This window comes from Pseudonaja textilis, chromosome 1, assembly GCF_049901715.1.
Source record: "Pseudonaja textilis isolate UNSWEBS1 chromosome 1, rPseTex1.2, whole genome shotgun sequence".
Taxonomy (NCBI): domain Eukaryota; kingdom Metazoa; phylum Chordata; class Lepidosauria; order Squamata; family Elapidae; genus Pseudonaja; species Pseudonaja textilis.
In genome coordinates, this window is record NC_141990.1 from 113,803,563 (window position 1) to 113,821,572 (window position 18,010).

The following is an 18,010-nucleotide window of genomic DNA, read 5'->3' on the forward strand; positions in this document are numbered from 1 at the left end:
CCCCAACAATGTGGGGATCCTCATTTTACTGATCTCAGTTGGATGTAAGGCTGAGTCAACCTTGAGCCAGTCTGGATCTAAATGCTGGCAGTGGGTAGAGTTAGCCTGCAGTACTGCATTCTATCCACTGCACCATCACGGCTCTCATGGAATATATGAATACTGAATATACTCCATATTGAAAATTTAAAATATATTACATACTGAAAGTGGAGGTTATGCAATAGTTGAACTGAATATAAATTCATGCTCTGTATTCTATTCCCTTTAGCAGTGTGGTTTAGTCGATGCACATAAAGTATATTTCTCCTTTCAGGGTTTCCAGATTCCTTCCTCCATAAAGATTAAATTGGGTGTCTCTTTATGATCAGTAGAGACATCGTTTTCTAAATTTGTTGATGTTTTGTTTAATTGTCTTTATTCAATTTTAGATTTATGGTGCATATTTTTTATTTTGTCTTTTTATCAGTTTTTTTTAAAAAAATACATGTGTAGTAGAATTATTTAAAATATAAGATATCTTGTATATATATGAGGACCCAATTTTTTTTTTAAATTAAATCAGATAGGTTTCAGATGAGTCTGAAGGCATTTGACAGCCTCTGTGTCAGTGTTTTTCAGTCTTGAAGGTATATGGACTTCAACTTCCAGAATTTCCTGGCCAGTATGGGAAACACGTCTTAAAATTACTAAGGTTGAAAAATACTTTTCAAATCATCCAATATTGCTGAATGTTACACATAGTTTCTCACAATGCTCTTATTCTTATAGTAATGTATGAGGAGATTCAATTGAAGGAAGAGGTAGCTGGACCAAAGATAATGAGCGGCCAGTATAACTAAGTGGGATCTAAATTGAGGTTCCCCTAGTCCAGGGCTGTTAAACTCATGGCCAGCAGGCCAGATGCATCATGTGCTGGGCCCGCCCCTACCCTGTTTAGCAAGGGGGGGAATCCCGATATGTCACATGACACCGCCGTGACGACATGAGTTTGACACCCCTGCCGTAGCCCTGGTAAAACTCTATTTAGAAAGGAGCAATTCTCCTTACATGGAGAATTGGCTCTAATAGTGAATAATGTGAATAAATATAGCATTAACAATAGTTTTGAAAATCAGTATCACAGACATTTAGAACAAGTGTCAACCATTCAGTATCTGATTTAAAATAAATTCATGAAACCATGTAGGACAGTTGAGGCCATAGGAAGTACTTGGATTTTCTACTTTATAATGATGTAACCTGTATGTTTCAGCTTTCCTTTCGTGTTGTATCTCTGTGCTTTGTGTATATATGTGCCTTAAGACAGAATAGCATGCTGTGCATGCTTTGCTTTGGGTCACATGTCTAGGTGGGAGGGGCTTAGAAGAGAGCAATTGTGGTTTTCTCCACGATGAATTTCTTGGGTTTGTTGGTGTTGTTTTTTAACTCAATGTTTATTATACTTCTCTCTCCAAGCCATAGTTGGTTGTGTTTCTTGGAGAGTTTCCTTGCTGATGAACAGACATAAAGATACAATCTTAAGCTTCCTTATATAATATATTTCTAACATTTGGGGGGAGGGGAGAATAATGTTAGCAAAATCAAAGTTTTTCACGCAATTATTGCATAGGTGCATTCCGTACAGCGATATCAGGAACCATTCGAAGTATAAATGTAAACGTTGAAGAAACAGAACAATACAGGGACAAATTTGATGTGGGGAGAAAAGTTAGCAAACTAATAGATGTTTGAAAGAGAGGCTGATCAAACCACAATCTGCAGAGGCAGAGAAAGAGAAAGAGAAAAATTCCCTTAGATATATTAATCTGGGGAAGGTAAATGGCAGTTTCCTTCCTTCCTCCCTCCCTCCCTCCCTCCCTCCTTCCGCCATGCCATACCATGCCTACCAATTCTGCATAACATAACAAACAGAAATAGTGATACTCCTCGTCAGACAGCACCACTATTGCCACCTTGTATTTTGTGATTGTTTTAACAGGCCTAAAGTTAATGTCCCCCAAATGTCCCATCAAACTACCCTGCTAAAAAATTTACCGGGGATTGTTACATAATGTGTGGCGATAATTGCAGATGCCTCCAGACGGAACTCCTTTGGGGATGGAACTCTAAGCCAGCCTTCTTTCCCTGATCCCAACAAATAAATTGTCAGTATAAAACTCAAAAGGAATTTGCAGGGAGCTAATATACTGTAGTTTCAAAAATACTGTTCCGTGGTTTGCTGGTATATTCTTAATGACAAACTAACAAGGGAAATTATGCCCTTCCACAAAAAAAAAAAAAAAAATCAACAACAAGCCAGTCAACCACATAATTAATTGCAGTGAGCAAATGCACCTAAAATACCTATTTTTTGTGTGGGCTGTATCTTTGCCTCCAGTCTCAGATGCACTCTGCCCTTTAATACCAGTTGATGAAAAATACAAATGGAAAGAGTCTGTTCTGCTGTGGTGCTTGGCTGTTTCCCTCAGGCATTGAATTGGCAATTGTGGGAACAGAGCGCTGAACTGGAAGATTTTGATCTACACCAACAAGCATGAGTTACAGTAAGATTTAATGATGGCTCTCTTTACATTTGAAAAAAAAAAAGGAATGTATTAATATTGCAGGATCCAATCTCCATCTGATCTGAAGTTTTGTCTGTTGTATGTGGCTTTTTAGATGTTGATTGGGGTGTTGATGGCTGGCTATCATTGGCTGTTATTTGCTTGTGCTACCAAGCCCTCACCTCCTTAGCTGGTGGTCAACCATAGACAGCCATCAACACCCCAATCAACATCTAAAAAGCCATATAACAACAGGCGCCATATGAATACCACACAGAGAACAGCCCAAAGCACACACTCTGTAGTTCCCTGCATGAGTCTGAAAGGGACACGTATATTTGCCTTCATTCGTGTATTAATATTGTTAGCTATGAAATACTGCTTTAGAAAGCAGGGAGAGATTACTTCTGTTCTTTCAAATAGTAGCAGAACATCGACTTTCTAGATTGCTGTGTAATAACTGGAAAACGTTATTTGTTTATTCACTTGCTTTTCATGCTGTCTTTCCAGGCTGCCTAGTTTAAGCCAGCTTACAGACGTATAAAAATATTATTGCACTACAATAATAAAAACCAACCTAGTATAGGGATATATGAACATGTAAATAGGACAACAATAAAACAAAATTAGTATTTAAAAAAAAATCAACTTGAAACCAGTGCTCACTATTATGAAATCATTCAGAAGTTGAGAATGGTAAAATTATTATGTAGATGATTAGTTTTAAACTCTGCAGAATGTTGAGCAGCAGCATCTCAATTAAAAACTACAGTATTTAAAACTGAAAAAACGTCTTTAAAGGAATTATAAGACATGTGAATGATAGGCAAAGCAACAAAAAGGGTCTCTGATACTAATCTTAATTTTAAAAAAATGTTTATAAAAATCTAGTAATCCTTTAGATCAGGGCTAGGCAATTTGTTTTCCCAAGGGGCCACATGAGAAATTGAGACTGTTGTCTCTCTCTCTCTCTCTCTCTCCTCCCACTCCCATAGCCACCAGCCGATTGAAGGAGTGCACAGCGATTGCACAGAGTAGGGCCTGACTCTGATGCTTTTCCTGCCCCCCTGTGGTACACTTATTTACATTTGATTTCTGATTTCCAATTGACCTCATGTGAGCCAGACAGGGATAGTCAAAGGCCAGATATGTCCCAGGGACCGTAAAATGCCCAAGTCTGCTTTAGATTAGGCCAGAAATGCATTAATCCTACTGCAATTAATACAATGTAACACAATATGTTATTCTGAACATTATTCTGGTACAACACAACCTGTTCTAAATGCATGTAGGTAGTCCTTGATTTGTGCCCATTTGTTTACTGGCTATTCAAAGATTAAGCAGTGCTGAAAAAGGTGACTTGAAACCAGTCTTTGTGCTTATGACCATCGTAGCAACTCTACAGTCATGTGATCAAAATATCATGACTGACTTAATGATCATCTCACTGAACAATGGAAATTTCAGGCCTAATTGTGGTCATAAACCTGTAGTCCTGATAAGTACCCAAGAAGCCATTTGTGTAAAGTCATGAATTGCTTTTCAAAGCAGCTCGACTATAATAGGGTATTATGACTAGGCAAGGTATTAATGCATGTCTGACTGAAGGCAAAATCTTGCAGTGTGCTTCTAAGGAGTGGGGAGCAGCAGAAACCAATTGTTTATAATGTTTTCCTGAAATAAAATAATCAGAATTAAATAGAATTGTCTTCTGAGACATGGAATATTTAGGAAAGATTCATCCACTTATCAGTATTCTCTTCATAATCCCATGATTAGGATTAACTCTGTCTTCATTGTGCTATTAAATGATATTTGAAAAGTATTACGAACACAGCCTGAAATAAGAGAGTAATTATAACAGTGTCCATAGTACATCTTGATGATAGCAAAATGACAACATGGGTGGCAGTAGCATTGTACATATTTTTGTCATTACTTACGTGCATGCCGATATCTGATGCAAGCATACAAGTTGTGACATTTGAATCATGCTATCACACACATTTTACTGTTTCGTCCCTTCTTGTGTCCCTTGCAGATTCCCAAGCCTGATTGATTCTTCTAGTCACGTGTTGCAAATGACTTGAGTTGAAAGTGCTCTAGACCAGTTAAGGTGTTGTTCCGTAGGGATGATGTGAACTATAACTTTTATGTTTTTAAGATATGGAGAGCCATCAATTGTCCACTGTGGAAAGACTCACATTTCGGAGATACTGCTTAAATAACACTTTATATTCTCTTACTCCTACTCTATATTTTTCAGAAATATTTATAGATCCTGAAAATTTTAAATACGTGCATAGTGTGTTAGAATTATTTTTTTAAAAAAAAATATTGTTTCACATAGTGATACTGTGTTACATATAAACATCACTCCTACTCACTTTATTTGTAAATTGAGAGCACTGACTTATACTCTGACAGAAACTGAAAAGTAGTAAATGTTTAAGGGGTTAATCTTGGTTATAACCACAATGATTAGAACACTGACATATATTTAATTTCATTAGAGAAAAGACAGTATCTGTTTATTGCTGCCTGTAACCTTGTATGTATGTATGTAAAAATGTATGGTTTTAATGTTTAAATAGGACAGACTATAGAAAGAATAGATTCATAGTGTAACTTTTTTCTACAATTATACTTATAACTGCTATAAAGAAGATCAGAAACCACTTCTTTATATCTTTTTTCTTTTCTATTGTTCTTCTACCTTTTTCCTTTGTTTTTTGAACTTTGACTCTTTTATTTCCTCCTTTTTCATTTTTACTCTTTTTTCATTTATATTAATTTTTTTCTTGATTTTGAAACTTTAAATAACATTATTTATTTTTATTTATTTACTATGTAATTTATATGCTGCTCATCTTGTTGTTCAGAGTGATGCTTGGTGACTTACAAATAATAAAAATAGCAATATAAAAACAAATTATACACACACATTATCTCTCCCTCCCTCCCTCTCTCTCTTTCACACACACACAGATTATCTTTTGAGAGAGAGTGAGAGAATATTTGTGAATGTGAAAATGAAAATAAGAAATATACTCGGAACTAAAACAATTGGATAAAATTTTAACAGGCCCAGATGAAAAACAAATCACAAAAAATTATAAATATTTGTTAGAGGTAGAATTAGAAGAAGTTGTTAAGGGATGTATGATAGCTTGGGCTCAAAACATAGGACATAATATAAATTTGACAGAGTGGGAAGGTATTTGGAACCTAAATTATAAACTAACAAAAGCAGCATCATACAAAGAAAATATTTATAAGATGTTTTATAGATAGTATTTACCCCCCGCGAGATTGGCGAAGATATATCCCAACATGAATCCGGCATGTTGGAAATGTAGAAAGAAAGATGGTACATTCTGCCACATGTGGTGGTCCTGTTCAGAAACTCAGAAATATTGGCTTAAAATTAAACAACGGCTGAAAGAAATTCTTAAGGAACAAGTAGAATTGGAACCAGAATTATTTCTGTTAGGAATATTTAAAAAGAAATGTGAGAAAAATATAAAATATATTGTATTACACATCTTAACGGCTGCTAATAGCTTATGCTCAATGCTGAAAGCACAACTGTATACCCTCGGATGAACTGATTATTCAAAAAATAATGGCACGTACTGAAATGGACAAATTGATCTTAATGTTACAAGAGAAAGAGGAGTCTGAATACTATAGAATTTGGGGAAAATTGTATAATTGGATTAAGACAGATAGAAAATGAAGGAATTAAAGATAAGCAACTTATAGATTAAATGTATATATTCGCACAAAATTGTATATAATTGTAAATATGCGCAAAAATAGAAATGTATGAGATGGGTGTCACAAAATTGTTAATGTCATGATATTTATTTTTTGTTTTAATTTTAAAATTCACAAAAGACTAATAAAATTTATTTTTTTTAAAAAAAAGAAAATGAAAATAAGGGTATTCATCATATTTCTGCATTGTATTAGATGGCTATGCCTGATGAAGTTGTATTCATATCTGATTTTATCTTACTTTCCAAGTCATGAAAGCTGCTTGTTCCATAATAAGACTTCAAATGGCAAAAATCAGGAGAATGGGGGAGATTTTTTAAAATTATTTTTTAAAGACTTTTTGGGGAGAATAAAGTACAAACTGGTTTCACATCTCTTGTCTTAACATGACAAAATAATGTTTAACTCTTCATTTAAATACTTACTGAGACAAACAGTCAAGGAGAAGAGATAAATACTGTGTAAATTGTACAGGAACTTCTTAACCCAGAACAAATTGAGTAATTAAAGCTTCCATAGTGATGCACATCCTATCCTCTGTGGTGCATTGGTTTAATCTTGTCTTTATATTCTTCTTTCTTTTCACAGATAGCAGGAGCTTTATGGTGGTACTACATATCAAAAGGGATTGAGTATCTGGACACAATATTCTTCATCCTAAGAAAGAAATTTAATCAAATCAGTTTTCTTCATGTCTATCACCATTTCACTATGTTTACTTTATGGTGGATTGGCATCAAATGGGTTGCAGGGGGACAAGGTGAGTAAACTTGTCTACTAAGTGGAAAGTGAATATTGAAAAAAATGAATATTCATATAGAGTATTAGCATGTAAATATTTTATATACTACAGTTATAAAAATGAGTATGTCTTAATTATGTGGTGCTAATAGTTTAAAGGTATATTCTTTCTTGTCTGGGAAATGAGGGGGAGGAAAAATATATTACTATGGTCTTGGGAAACGCTTTTCACACTGGTATAAGTGCATGATTCAGATTTTAAATCCATAGTCTTCCCCTTGTGTTTAAGTCTATGAACTGCATGAAGCAACAGATAGATCTAACTTGCCGAACTAAAATTCTGCAACCACAGACAGATAAATTTTTTGATTGTGCCTTGCTTAATTTAGCATGGTGATGAAAGGATCTAGTCAACAAAGTCAAATTAAGTTCAATAAGACTTCCATTTATGCTTAGAACACTTGTATTTATTTTATTTTTGTGCACTGTGAAAACTAGTTTTAACTGCTTCATTTTATTCTGTGGATAAAAACTGTACATAAACAGTTTATCATGCTGTAATACTTACCACACATTCTTTTCATTTTTTCTTTATGGTTCTTTAAGTCATACAATTCTCTTTCTTTAAATCAGAATCTTGGCCTTAGTTTGCATTTTCTGTCTTTCATTATGCATGTTTCCCTGTGTATACATTTCCATAGATTGCCCTATAAATAAGATATTTTATTCTCTTATTAAATAATAAATTCATAATTTCTATTGTATAGTATAACCGTTCATATGATTCTGCAATCCCTATATACTTTATAGTTGTAAACTATAACAGTTTGAAAGGATGCACATTTACCCCAAATCAACAGTCCTTTCCAGTACAAGTCTAGAAAAATGAACCATCACAAATATCAGTTTTCTGACACGATCAAGTTTTACATTTGTGTGTTAAGTCCAGCACAAGAAAACTAGGGGGCACTATCTCTTTCCTAAGTCATTAGTACAATTAGTTCTCAACTTACAACCATTCATTTAGTGACTGTTCAAAATTTCAACAGCACTAGAAAAAATGACTTATGACTGTTTTTCACACTTACAACTGTTGCAGCAACCCCGCAGTCACGTGATCCAAATTTGGATGCTTGGCAACTGTTTCATATTTGTGATGGTTGTAATATTCCATCTTTTGTGACTGTCTAATATGCAAAGTCAATGGGGAAGCCAGGTTCATTTAACAACTGTGTTACAAATTTAAGGATTGCAGGGATTCACTTGTGACAGAACTCACTTAACAGATGTTTTGCTTAGCAACATAAATTTTGGGCTCAACTGTGGTAATAAGTCAAGGATTACCTGTATAACTAGGAGTACGGATGAGTTATTCATTGCTTATCCTCTATTGGACTAGAAATGGACATGTAATCACCAAACATCTCTACACTTAGTTGTGCTGGGTTGTTGCAAAGTAAGTTTTTCAGGCACACATATCACATAGAACAAGTGATGTGAGAATATGATTCCATTTTCTGATATTTGTAGCCATTTATGGTTGCAATGAAATTGCAACAATCCAGAGGTGGTATTCAGCAGGTTCTAACCAGTTCTGGAGAACCGGTAGTGGAAATTTTGAGTAGTTCAGAGAACCGGCAAATACCACCTCTGACTGGCCCTGCCCCCATCTATTCTCTGCCTCCCATATCCCAGGTGATTGGCTGGGTCTTCTTTTGTTCCCCTGCATAGGACAATGGAGTTGGAAAGCAGGTTAGTGGGATGGGGAGGGAATGGGATTTTGCAGTAACCTTCCCCCAGGAGTAGGGAGGGAATTCTTCCCCTGCCACGCCCACCAAGCCACGCCCACAGAACCGGTAGTAAAAATGTTTGAATCCCACCACTTTACCAATCTATTCAAGCTATATAGTGCCCTCCTCTAGAGTTCCGTAGATGGGTTTTTACATGAGTAACAGTGGAATATCTTGCTATTTTTCTTCTTGTACTCTGAGCTACTCCTGATAAATTATAACTTTTCAAAATTACAAGAAGAAAGGATGAGGGAAACTGATATTGAGGCATTGTTCTTTCTTCTCCTGGGTGACAAAAATTAAATATCATTGAATATTGAATACCTTAATGATTTCCATAATGTGCTTCTTTTGTTTCTTCTACCCAACAGCATTTTTTGGAGCTCATATAAATGCTTTAATTCATGTTATTATGTACATGTACTATGGACTAGCTGCCTGTGGCCCAAAGTTCCACAAATACCTTTGGTGGAAACGATACTTGACCATAATGCAATTAGTAAGTAATCAGTTATTTTTTAAATTGGGTCTTTTCCGTGTGAAAACTTTGAAAGTAATAAGCGCATAGACACTACCTTTAGAGAGAGACTTTTTCAACATGAGCAAATTCACATAGATAAAGGAAGAAACCCCTACCGCACACTATTGCCATCAGCACATAGAGAACTGCAAGAACGGCAACAAGATACTCACCTAGAACTCTTATAGCTCTTCTTTCTTTTCCCATACAATCACTCCTCATTTAGTGACTGCACTCCATTCCAACGATCATGTCATTAAGCAAAATGGTCACTATGTGAGCATGTAGTGATACAAAAAGATGTTTCGAAAGTCACTAGTTGGTGCTGTTTCATTGTAATAAAACTCTGCCTTACAAGTCCTGTGACTGACCCATGGTTTCTCCACCTTTCAGGGAGGTAATATTGCTTAAACAAGTTATCTCTTCCTGAGCTGCTTTTCTCCACAGGGCAGAACCTCCCTTAAAAAATGCTAATCACAAGTTAACAAGTTCAGGTCTGTGACCTTAATTTGTTGAGTAGAACACTCCAGGCAACTGTGCTACTGTCTGAAACTGATCAGACTTTTATCAGTTTCACACCAAAGGCTTTGGTTGTCATAAATGTGCACATTGGTTAGAATTTCTTTTTTTCTACCATTGCATTTGTGAATGATCGCTAACCAAGATAATCACTAAACAAGGAGTGGCCTTATACAGAGTATAGTTTTTAAGAATAATGGGAGAAAACTTATACATAATAATTATTTAAATCTGCTAGACATAAACATACAGTTCATATAACACACACAACTCTGGTGTGCTCTCAATTCTCAGTAAAAAAAAATAATCTTGGTGATTTTTTTTTCTCCAATAAATATGAATGCATTTGCAAATATGTATATATGTATACATTTTGGCCCCCAGACAGCACCCTAAAAGCAGGCAAGTCCTTGAAAAGAAATTATTTATTTATTTACATAAGAAAACTTGCTCTCAGTGACTCTGGGCAGCTTACAAGAATAAAGTCCAATATAAAACAACAATAAAAAAAAAACAATAGCCCCACTCCACACGCTGGGCAACAATAATCAAGCTTAGGGTTCCAAGTCAGCTTGCTAGCCTTTTCCTCCTCTCATTTCTAATTCATATTCAGGGGATTCATGTCTGCAATGAAGACCTGCTCTATCTAGAGTGGTGACCTCTGTCAGCCTGGTTTTTCAGAGTTACTCTGATGGAGAGCCTCTGTAGATAGAGGAGACTTTGCAGATGCTTTCTTCCCCTGAAGAACTTCAAGAAGAAGGCACAGGAGTCACATGCTCATCCCCTTTGAAGCAGTGGTGGTAATCATTTCCCTGTTTCAACAGCATCTTCCTTCACTGCATTCTCAGCAACATAATGTAAGATGATTAGAGAGCTCATCGTGGTTTTAAGTAAATAAAGAAATGTATGAATGGTATTCAGACAGATTTGGGGAGGGGGGGAACTCACAGAAACCCTAACAGAAACTTATTATTCAGGATTAATGGACCTTCTGTTATTCTACCTTTCAGCTTCAGTTCCATGTGACTATTGGCCACACCGCCCTGTCTATTTATATTGATTGCCCCTTTCCTAAATGGATGCATTGGGGCGTCATTTTCTATGCCGCCTCTTTTATTGTTCTGTTTGGTAACTTCTACTATCGGACATACAAGATGCCCAAGCAACCCAAGGAGCTCAAGCAAAAAGAAAAGAATGGCAAGATCACCAACGGCGTAATAGCAAATGGTAAAAGCAAACCAGAAAACGGTGCGGTTATGGAAAATGGAAAAGTGCAGAAGAAAGCCAAAGGAGAGTAACTTGATTCAAGCCTTAAACATTGCGAGCAGTGAGGATTCTTCAATCTGATAATAAAAGAAAAGTCCTGTCTTTACCAATTGACCTTTAGGTTGTTGAAGAGATAGAAAACATTATTTATGAAGATTGTTTTAACAACAAAAATCCTATTGTAATTATGTAATTATTGAGATTCGTTAACTTTATGTAAACTTTTAGACTGCGGGTGTTGGTAATGTAAGAAAAAAATTACTGAAATATTCTTTACTGTCAATCCAGTGGTTAAAATTGCAATTAACTATGGATGCAATTGATTTATTGAAACAGACATCTTTTTGAAAGAGAGAGCTTATAAATTCTACCATTTCTAATCAATGTTTTAAGCAAAAAAGAAAAAAACCCTCAATGAAAATATGGAGAGTGAAGTTTGCTCTCTTTTTTAATAATTTGTAGTTTCTTCATCTAAATTATACAATATTGCTGTATTAGGTTGTTCTAATTTTCTCCTTATGTCTGTTACATTGTTGTTCATCGTGTGAAAATACACCTACCTCTTTATTTGGTAAAAAAATAACAACTACTATTAAATATTCATTTCTGAAATAAGGAGCGCGTAATATATCATTTAGAAAAAACATTTGTCTCCCGTTAACAAAGTGTATTTTCTTATTAACAAGCATAAAATCATATTTGAACATCTTTAACAATTCTTGTATCCAATTGCACGAAATGCATGGTGTTGATACTTTTTCAATGGTCAGATATACATAGTGGGTGGATCAAGGATAGAATTCAATTTTTACTTTGCTAATGGCCTACTTATTTAGCATGGGACAAATTCAATATAAAGAGGAGAGAGATTCATAATTATAAAGGACTTTGCATTTGAAGGCTTGAAAATCCACAGTTTACTGGAATTTAATTGTGGCAGCGAGTACTTCAATGCCATGACCAGATGCACTGTACCTATATTGTTGTGAATTGTTTATTCACACAATAATCTTGCTCTTTGGTACTGTAAAACCTCCAGACTCCTTTGCTTAAAACAGGATCTGTGCATGTATTGATGCATCCCTGCAAGAACAAAACAGTTTGGTAAGATTCTATTCTTTCCATATCAGGTTCTCTAAGTCTTATTTCCATGGATGCTCTTCTCATTCCTTCTGCTGCACCATTGTGGCTTCTCTCTATAAAGTTTGATAGAGTACGTCAAGCTCTTCTCTACTAGGAACTGCATACATTATATTGCACTACAATGAAGAAAGTACAATAATGACTCTTCATTTGCACAGCCGGGGCAATTTGGAGAGAAGTCATGATTTGCTCCAGCTTGGAGTGGCTTTGAGGGAGAGTTGCATCACTCACAAGGTCTTGAGATTTCTCCGTTCTAAATACAAGAGCCAACCCTTATGTATTTTTTCAGAAACAGTTCTTTCTAGCAACATATTTATATCATGGAAATAAAGTTATTTGGTTGAGATAGAAACTCACAGAATATTCTGTTTTATTTTATTGTCTTGTATTGCCTACAATAAACAGCAGGAAAATAAAAGCACCTTTCTTAATATTCATAATGTCTCTGACTTGAACATTTTCAAATTTAAAGAAAATGTAAATGTTTAGGTAAATAGCTTGGCTTTGAAGGTAGTAACAGATTGACCTGTAGACCAAGAGTCTTCAAACTTGACAGCTTTAAGGCTTGTGGACTTCAACTCCCAGAATTCCTGAGCTAACATAACTGGAGGAGGAATTCTGGGAGTTGAAGTCCACAAGCCTTAAAGCTGTCAAGTTTGAAGACCCCTGCTTTAGACCTGTATCCATAGTAATCCAATTTAGCAATGAAATACTGATGCGCTTCAATTGTCTCATACATACTCTGCAATAAGTTCTTATAAATTCAGTTTTACTTCTATGATTTGTACTGAGGTGGGACCACACACTAATAACTTGAATTTTTGTTGATTTCAGTGAGGGGGCATTAAAAAAATTTCTTGATTCTTTAGTTCCCTCACTTCCTTAGTTCTTCCACTGAAATCAGTAGGACATCTTTGTGCATAATTTTAGCTAGAGAGAGTTAGGTGTCCGGAGATAAAGTAAAGTTTGTTTAGATGTATTCTGTTCTTTTATATTATAATTTCATTGTGGTGTAATGTTCTGTCATAATTCAGATTGAATAATTATTTTTATCCAAAGGCAGAGTATTCAAAAGTACAGTTAAGCATGATTATAGTTAGTCTTGCTACATATTTTCAGCCAGATTTCATCTAACATAATTTCTTACATATCTAAATCTCGATGTATTATATGTATTCTAGATTCATATGCATGACAGTACAACTCTGAGCTGTAATTCTAATTTTTGCTATTGAAATTCTGGATCATTTAGTTCTTATACATAAGGCCCATGTTGATGAATTACGCCTGCAGTAAGTTCTTTCTTACACCTCTACCCTTCTTCTCTACCCTTCAACTCTACCCTTCTTTCTTGTCATGCTTGAGTTTGTGAAACACTATTCCGCAGTGACTAAGATTTAGGATTATTCCATTTTCAATTTTTTTGCATTTTTGTACATGTGTACATAATTTGTATATTGCCCATTGAGGTAGTCCTCAACTTACGACAGATTGCTTAGCAACCATTCAAAGTTACAATAGATCCCCTTTCCAAAAGATATTTATGACTCAGTTCCATAGTTTTGACAGTCACACACATACCTATGATCACATGACTGCATATTGGCCACTCCATAACTAGCCTGCATTTATGGCATTAATTTCTAGTTTTGGGCAAAGCCAACCCATAGTGAACAATGGGTTGGCTTTACAACTGTGTTGTTCACTTTATGATCACAGCCTACAACTGTAATGGTGCACAGGTTCTACTATGAATCATGAGTCAAAGTCTACCACTATTGATGTACAACAGCTAGAAAACCTTGAATTTGCCTAAAAAGACAACATCTGCATTTGTTGATTTGATCTTATTACTTTCTTTCTCATGGAAATTAAGTTCTATTAAATATCAATAAATGAGGAGCAAATGACCATTTGAGGCCAATAGAGACTTTTCAAAGGACATGTTCTAGATAACTCTCCATAAATGGATGTCATGGAAAGCTTTGTTGCCTGTTGAACAAAAGAGCTTGGTGGCAAACTGTGACCCTGCCACCAACTCTACCCTATCAGGTTACTCCCTTTCAATGCAGTTTCCCATGGTGTCTTTTCTGGGTAGGTGTTTAAAAACAAGCACTGGACTACAGTCCCCTATTTGGGGCGTTATTTAACAATATGGGAAGGATGTGAGGCTCAAGAATTCCCTGGAAATAAAAATAATGCCACCATAACAACACAAGAGCACACAATAGATACAAACTCAAGGTTAAGCGCACCAAACGTGATTGCAGGAAATACGTCTTCAGCAACAGAGTGGTCAATGTCTGGAATACTCTACCTGTCTCTGTGGTTTCTTCCCCAAACCCCCAAAACTTTAACCTTAGACTGTCTACTATTGACCTCACCCCTTTCCTAAGAGGTCTGTAGGGGGCTATAGTTTCTCTCTCCATGATACAGAAAGCTTCATATCGTTATTACCTGATGACTGTCATTGCTGAAATGTTTAAGAGGTACTAATTACCCAAGATAATGGACAGCCATTAGTAAGAATTCAATGTATGCTACAGCATCTCAAATTTTGAAATTGCAGCATGTGTTCCCAAATGTTGCAGTAATCAATTCTATTGTTTGCTAGAATCTGATAAGTAAATAAGAAATTTGATAATTCGACTAAGAACTTTCAAAGTCTACGGTGACAATAATCTTACTTAATAATAATACTTCATAATGATAGTATTATTAAGATAAGCATCTAAAGGTATTTAAATGGTGGTATTATCAAACCACATCCAGGATGCAGGAAATATCATTATAGGAGAAAACTTCATCAAAGATTCAGAAAACACAATGATATTTTCTGCATCCTGAATGAGGTTTGATAACACCACCATTACATACCTTGATGTGCTAGAAATCATATTATACATTGATGTTCCTATTGCGGTCTTGTTAAAAGTGTTATTCTGAAATGCAGCAAATAATCATTATAATAATTGCAGTAAAGATTAATCACTAGCCTTTATTGATGAGGTTCACTAATCACATTTTGATTTGGTTAAGCTTTCATCACTTCAATATATTCCTAATCCTGAAATCCTGGATGATTCACACAAACCTCCTAACTTCACCTTGAATAGATAGATAGATAATAGAATAGAATAGAATGGAATGGAATGGAAGGAAGGAAGGAAGGGAAGGGAAGGAAGGGAAGGGAAGGAGAGAGAGAAGAGAAGAGAGAGAGAGAAGAGAGAGAAGAGAAGAGAAGAGAAGAGAAGAGAAGAGAAGAGAAGAGAAGAGAAGAGAAGAGAAGAGAAGAGAAGAGAAGAGAAGAGAATTCTTTATTGGCCAAGTATGATTGGACACACAAGGAATTTGTCTTGGTGTAAATATTTTCAGTGTACATAAAAGAAAAGATACATTCATGAAGAGTCAAGAATCATAACTTAATGATAGTCATATCATTAATTAATTAATTAATTGAATGCAAGAACAGATAGATTTTGCTGACATCTGGGCTGTAATGGTGGAAAAGACTTGAAACTGTATCATGTTATAGGTAATTGAACCCGAAATTTATGTTGCTAAGTGACATGGTTGTTAACTGAGTTTTGCCTTAATTTAGGACTTTCTTGCGACAGCTGTTCAGTGAATTGCTACAGATGTTCAGTTAGTAACACAATTGTTAAGTGAATCTGGCTTCCCTATTGACTTTGTCAGAGAGTCGCAAAAGGTGATCACATCATCCCAGGACATTGCAACGGTCATAAATAGGAACCAGTTGCCAAATTGTAATCATGTGACCATGGGGGATGCTGCAAGAGTTGTAAGTGTGAAAAAAGGGTCATGTCACCTTTCTCAGGGATGTTATAAGTTTGAAAGCTCACTAAATGGACTGTTGTAAATTGAGTATTTAAAGGGAGAGGATATATAGCCCCAGAGGTGGTATTCAGCAGGTTCTGACCTGTTCTGGAGAACCCCGGTAGCAGAAATTTTGATAATTTGGAGAACCGGCAAATATCACCTCTGACTGGAAATTTTACAGTATCCTTCCCCTGTCATGCCCACCAAGCCATGCCCACAGAACAGATAATAAAAAATTGAATTCCACTACTGTACAGCAGCTAAAATATTTTCAAGCTCTTTTTTATCATTTCCTATTCCATCTGTGCTGGTCCAGAGGTGGTATTCAGCAGGTTCTTTTTTTTTAATTTTTATTGGTTTTTAAGATAAACATAGATGAACAAAACATAAAAACATCAAGGGATCATCCATATATGTTGTAATGTCGAGGCAGTCGAGTTATTTGATCATGAACAACTGAATTATGATGATCTTTATTGGAGTATAGTCTTGTATTTATATACATTTTTAGTTATCTTCCATCATTGGCTAACTTTGGTTACTGGTTAACTTTCGTTACTGTTTAGTACAGTAATCCATACAATTAATTATCTCTAGTTTAAGTCTAACATATGTTTACTTCCCCTCTCTAATCCTCCTTTATCCATAGATTAGTGACTTTGTTTGCCTGAGTTGTATTTGCTTGGAAACATTCTTTATCTGAGGGTTGCCATCTGAGATTGGAACATTCCTACAATTACAACTCTACATATCCTCGTTTTTTTATTTTAAATGGAGGATTCAAAGATTTATGAATGTATCGCAATTGAAGAGGATTAAGAGAGGGGGAAGCAGGATGAATAAATGCGAATAAATTTGGAATACATTGAATAAAACAACAGGTTGCAATTAGTACAATAATAATTATAGCATAAAAGAAAAACTGTCTGAGCCAAGACCAATCAGGGAGCCAATTGGTTAGCCACTCAAAAGGTGAGCAATGAGCATGGATATTATTTTGAATGTATGATTGTAAATTGGCAAGCTCATCCTCAATAGTTTTATTCAAAGAATGAAAATGCACAGCATATCCACGGCATCCAATTAATGTACAGAACCCTCCATGATGGGCTAAAAGATAGTCTATGGCAAAACGCTGTAAGACATCTTGATTTAAGCCTTCTATTTCATGCTGCAAATCACGAATAATAGCAGCAGTAGCATTGATGGATTTTTTAAGTCTGCAGGTGAGACCAAGAATAGATCGTCTGTTTTCTTGAGCAATTATGCCAGGATAAGAGCCTAGAATAAGGACTCCTGTAACGGCCCCTGCCAGTGCACAGCCAAATGTAGAACCAGAAGACAATTGTGTGCCAATAATGACTTCATCATTACATGTAGGCCCCAGAGAGGAACGCCGCTGTTGAGTTGATGGGAGCATACCTATTTGAACAGGTAGAGTAAAATAACCTATAGTTGCACATTGATAATTCTGAGGATGAACATTAGTGGCATATTTATCAAAAAAGAACCACATATTAGGATCCTTAAGCTGCCAACCAGCGCATATCAATCCTGTATTAGATTGATCAGAGGCATTAAAAATAGGAAAATTGTCAGGATACATATCAGGAGCTATATTAATTCCATGCAAAGAAGAATTAAAGGTTCCTGACAACCAATAGTAGTCAGAACAATAACTATAATTCCCTAGCTTTTAAAATATGTGCTGAGCAACATCATAATCAGACCAATTATGAAGCCAAGTGTGTTTAGCATGACAACAGAAACACAGACCCCTTGTAAATTGACTAACTTTCAAGTAATGCCAACGGACAGAATTCAATTGCACAGGGGGTGTAAAAAATAGCCAGGAGTGTGAAATA

The 18,010-nt window shown here is 35.6% G+C and overlaps 1 protein-coding gene across 1 annotated transcript in view; it reads left to right on the forward strand.

The window, feature by feature from the left end:
• Positions 1-12,745, forward strand: part of ELOVL4 (ELOVL fatty acid elongase 4) — a 43,330-nt gene extending 30,585 nt beyond the window's left edge. The window contains exons 4-6 of the mRNA XM_026695116.2: positions 6,915-7,086; positions 9,229-9,356; positions 10,907-12,745. Coding sequence (XP_026550901.1) covers positions 6,915-7,086; positions 9,229-9,356; positions 10,907-11,194 — 588 coding nt within the window. The 3' untranslated portion in view covers positions 11,195-12,745. The remainder of the gene's footprint in view (positions 1-6,914; positions 7,087-9,228; positions 9,357-10,906) is intronic.
• The last annotated feature ends 5,265 nt before the right edge of the window (positions 12,746-18,010 follow it).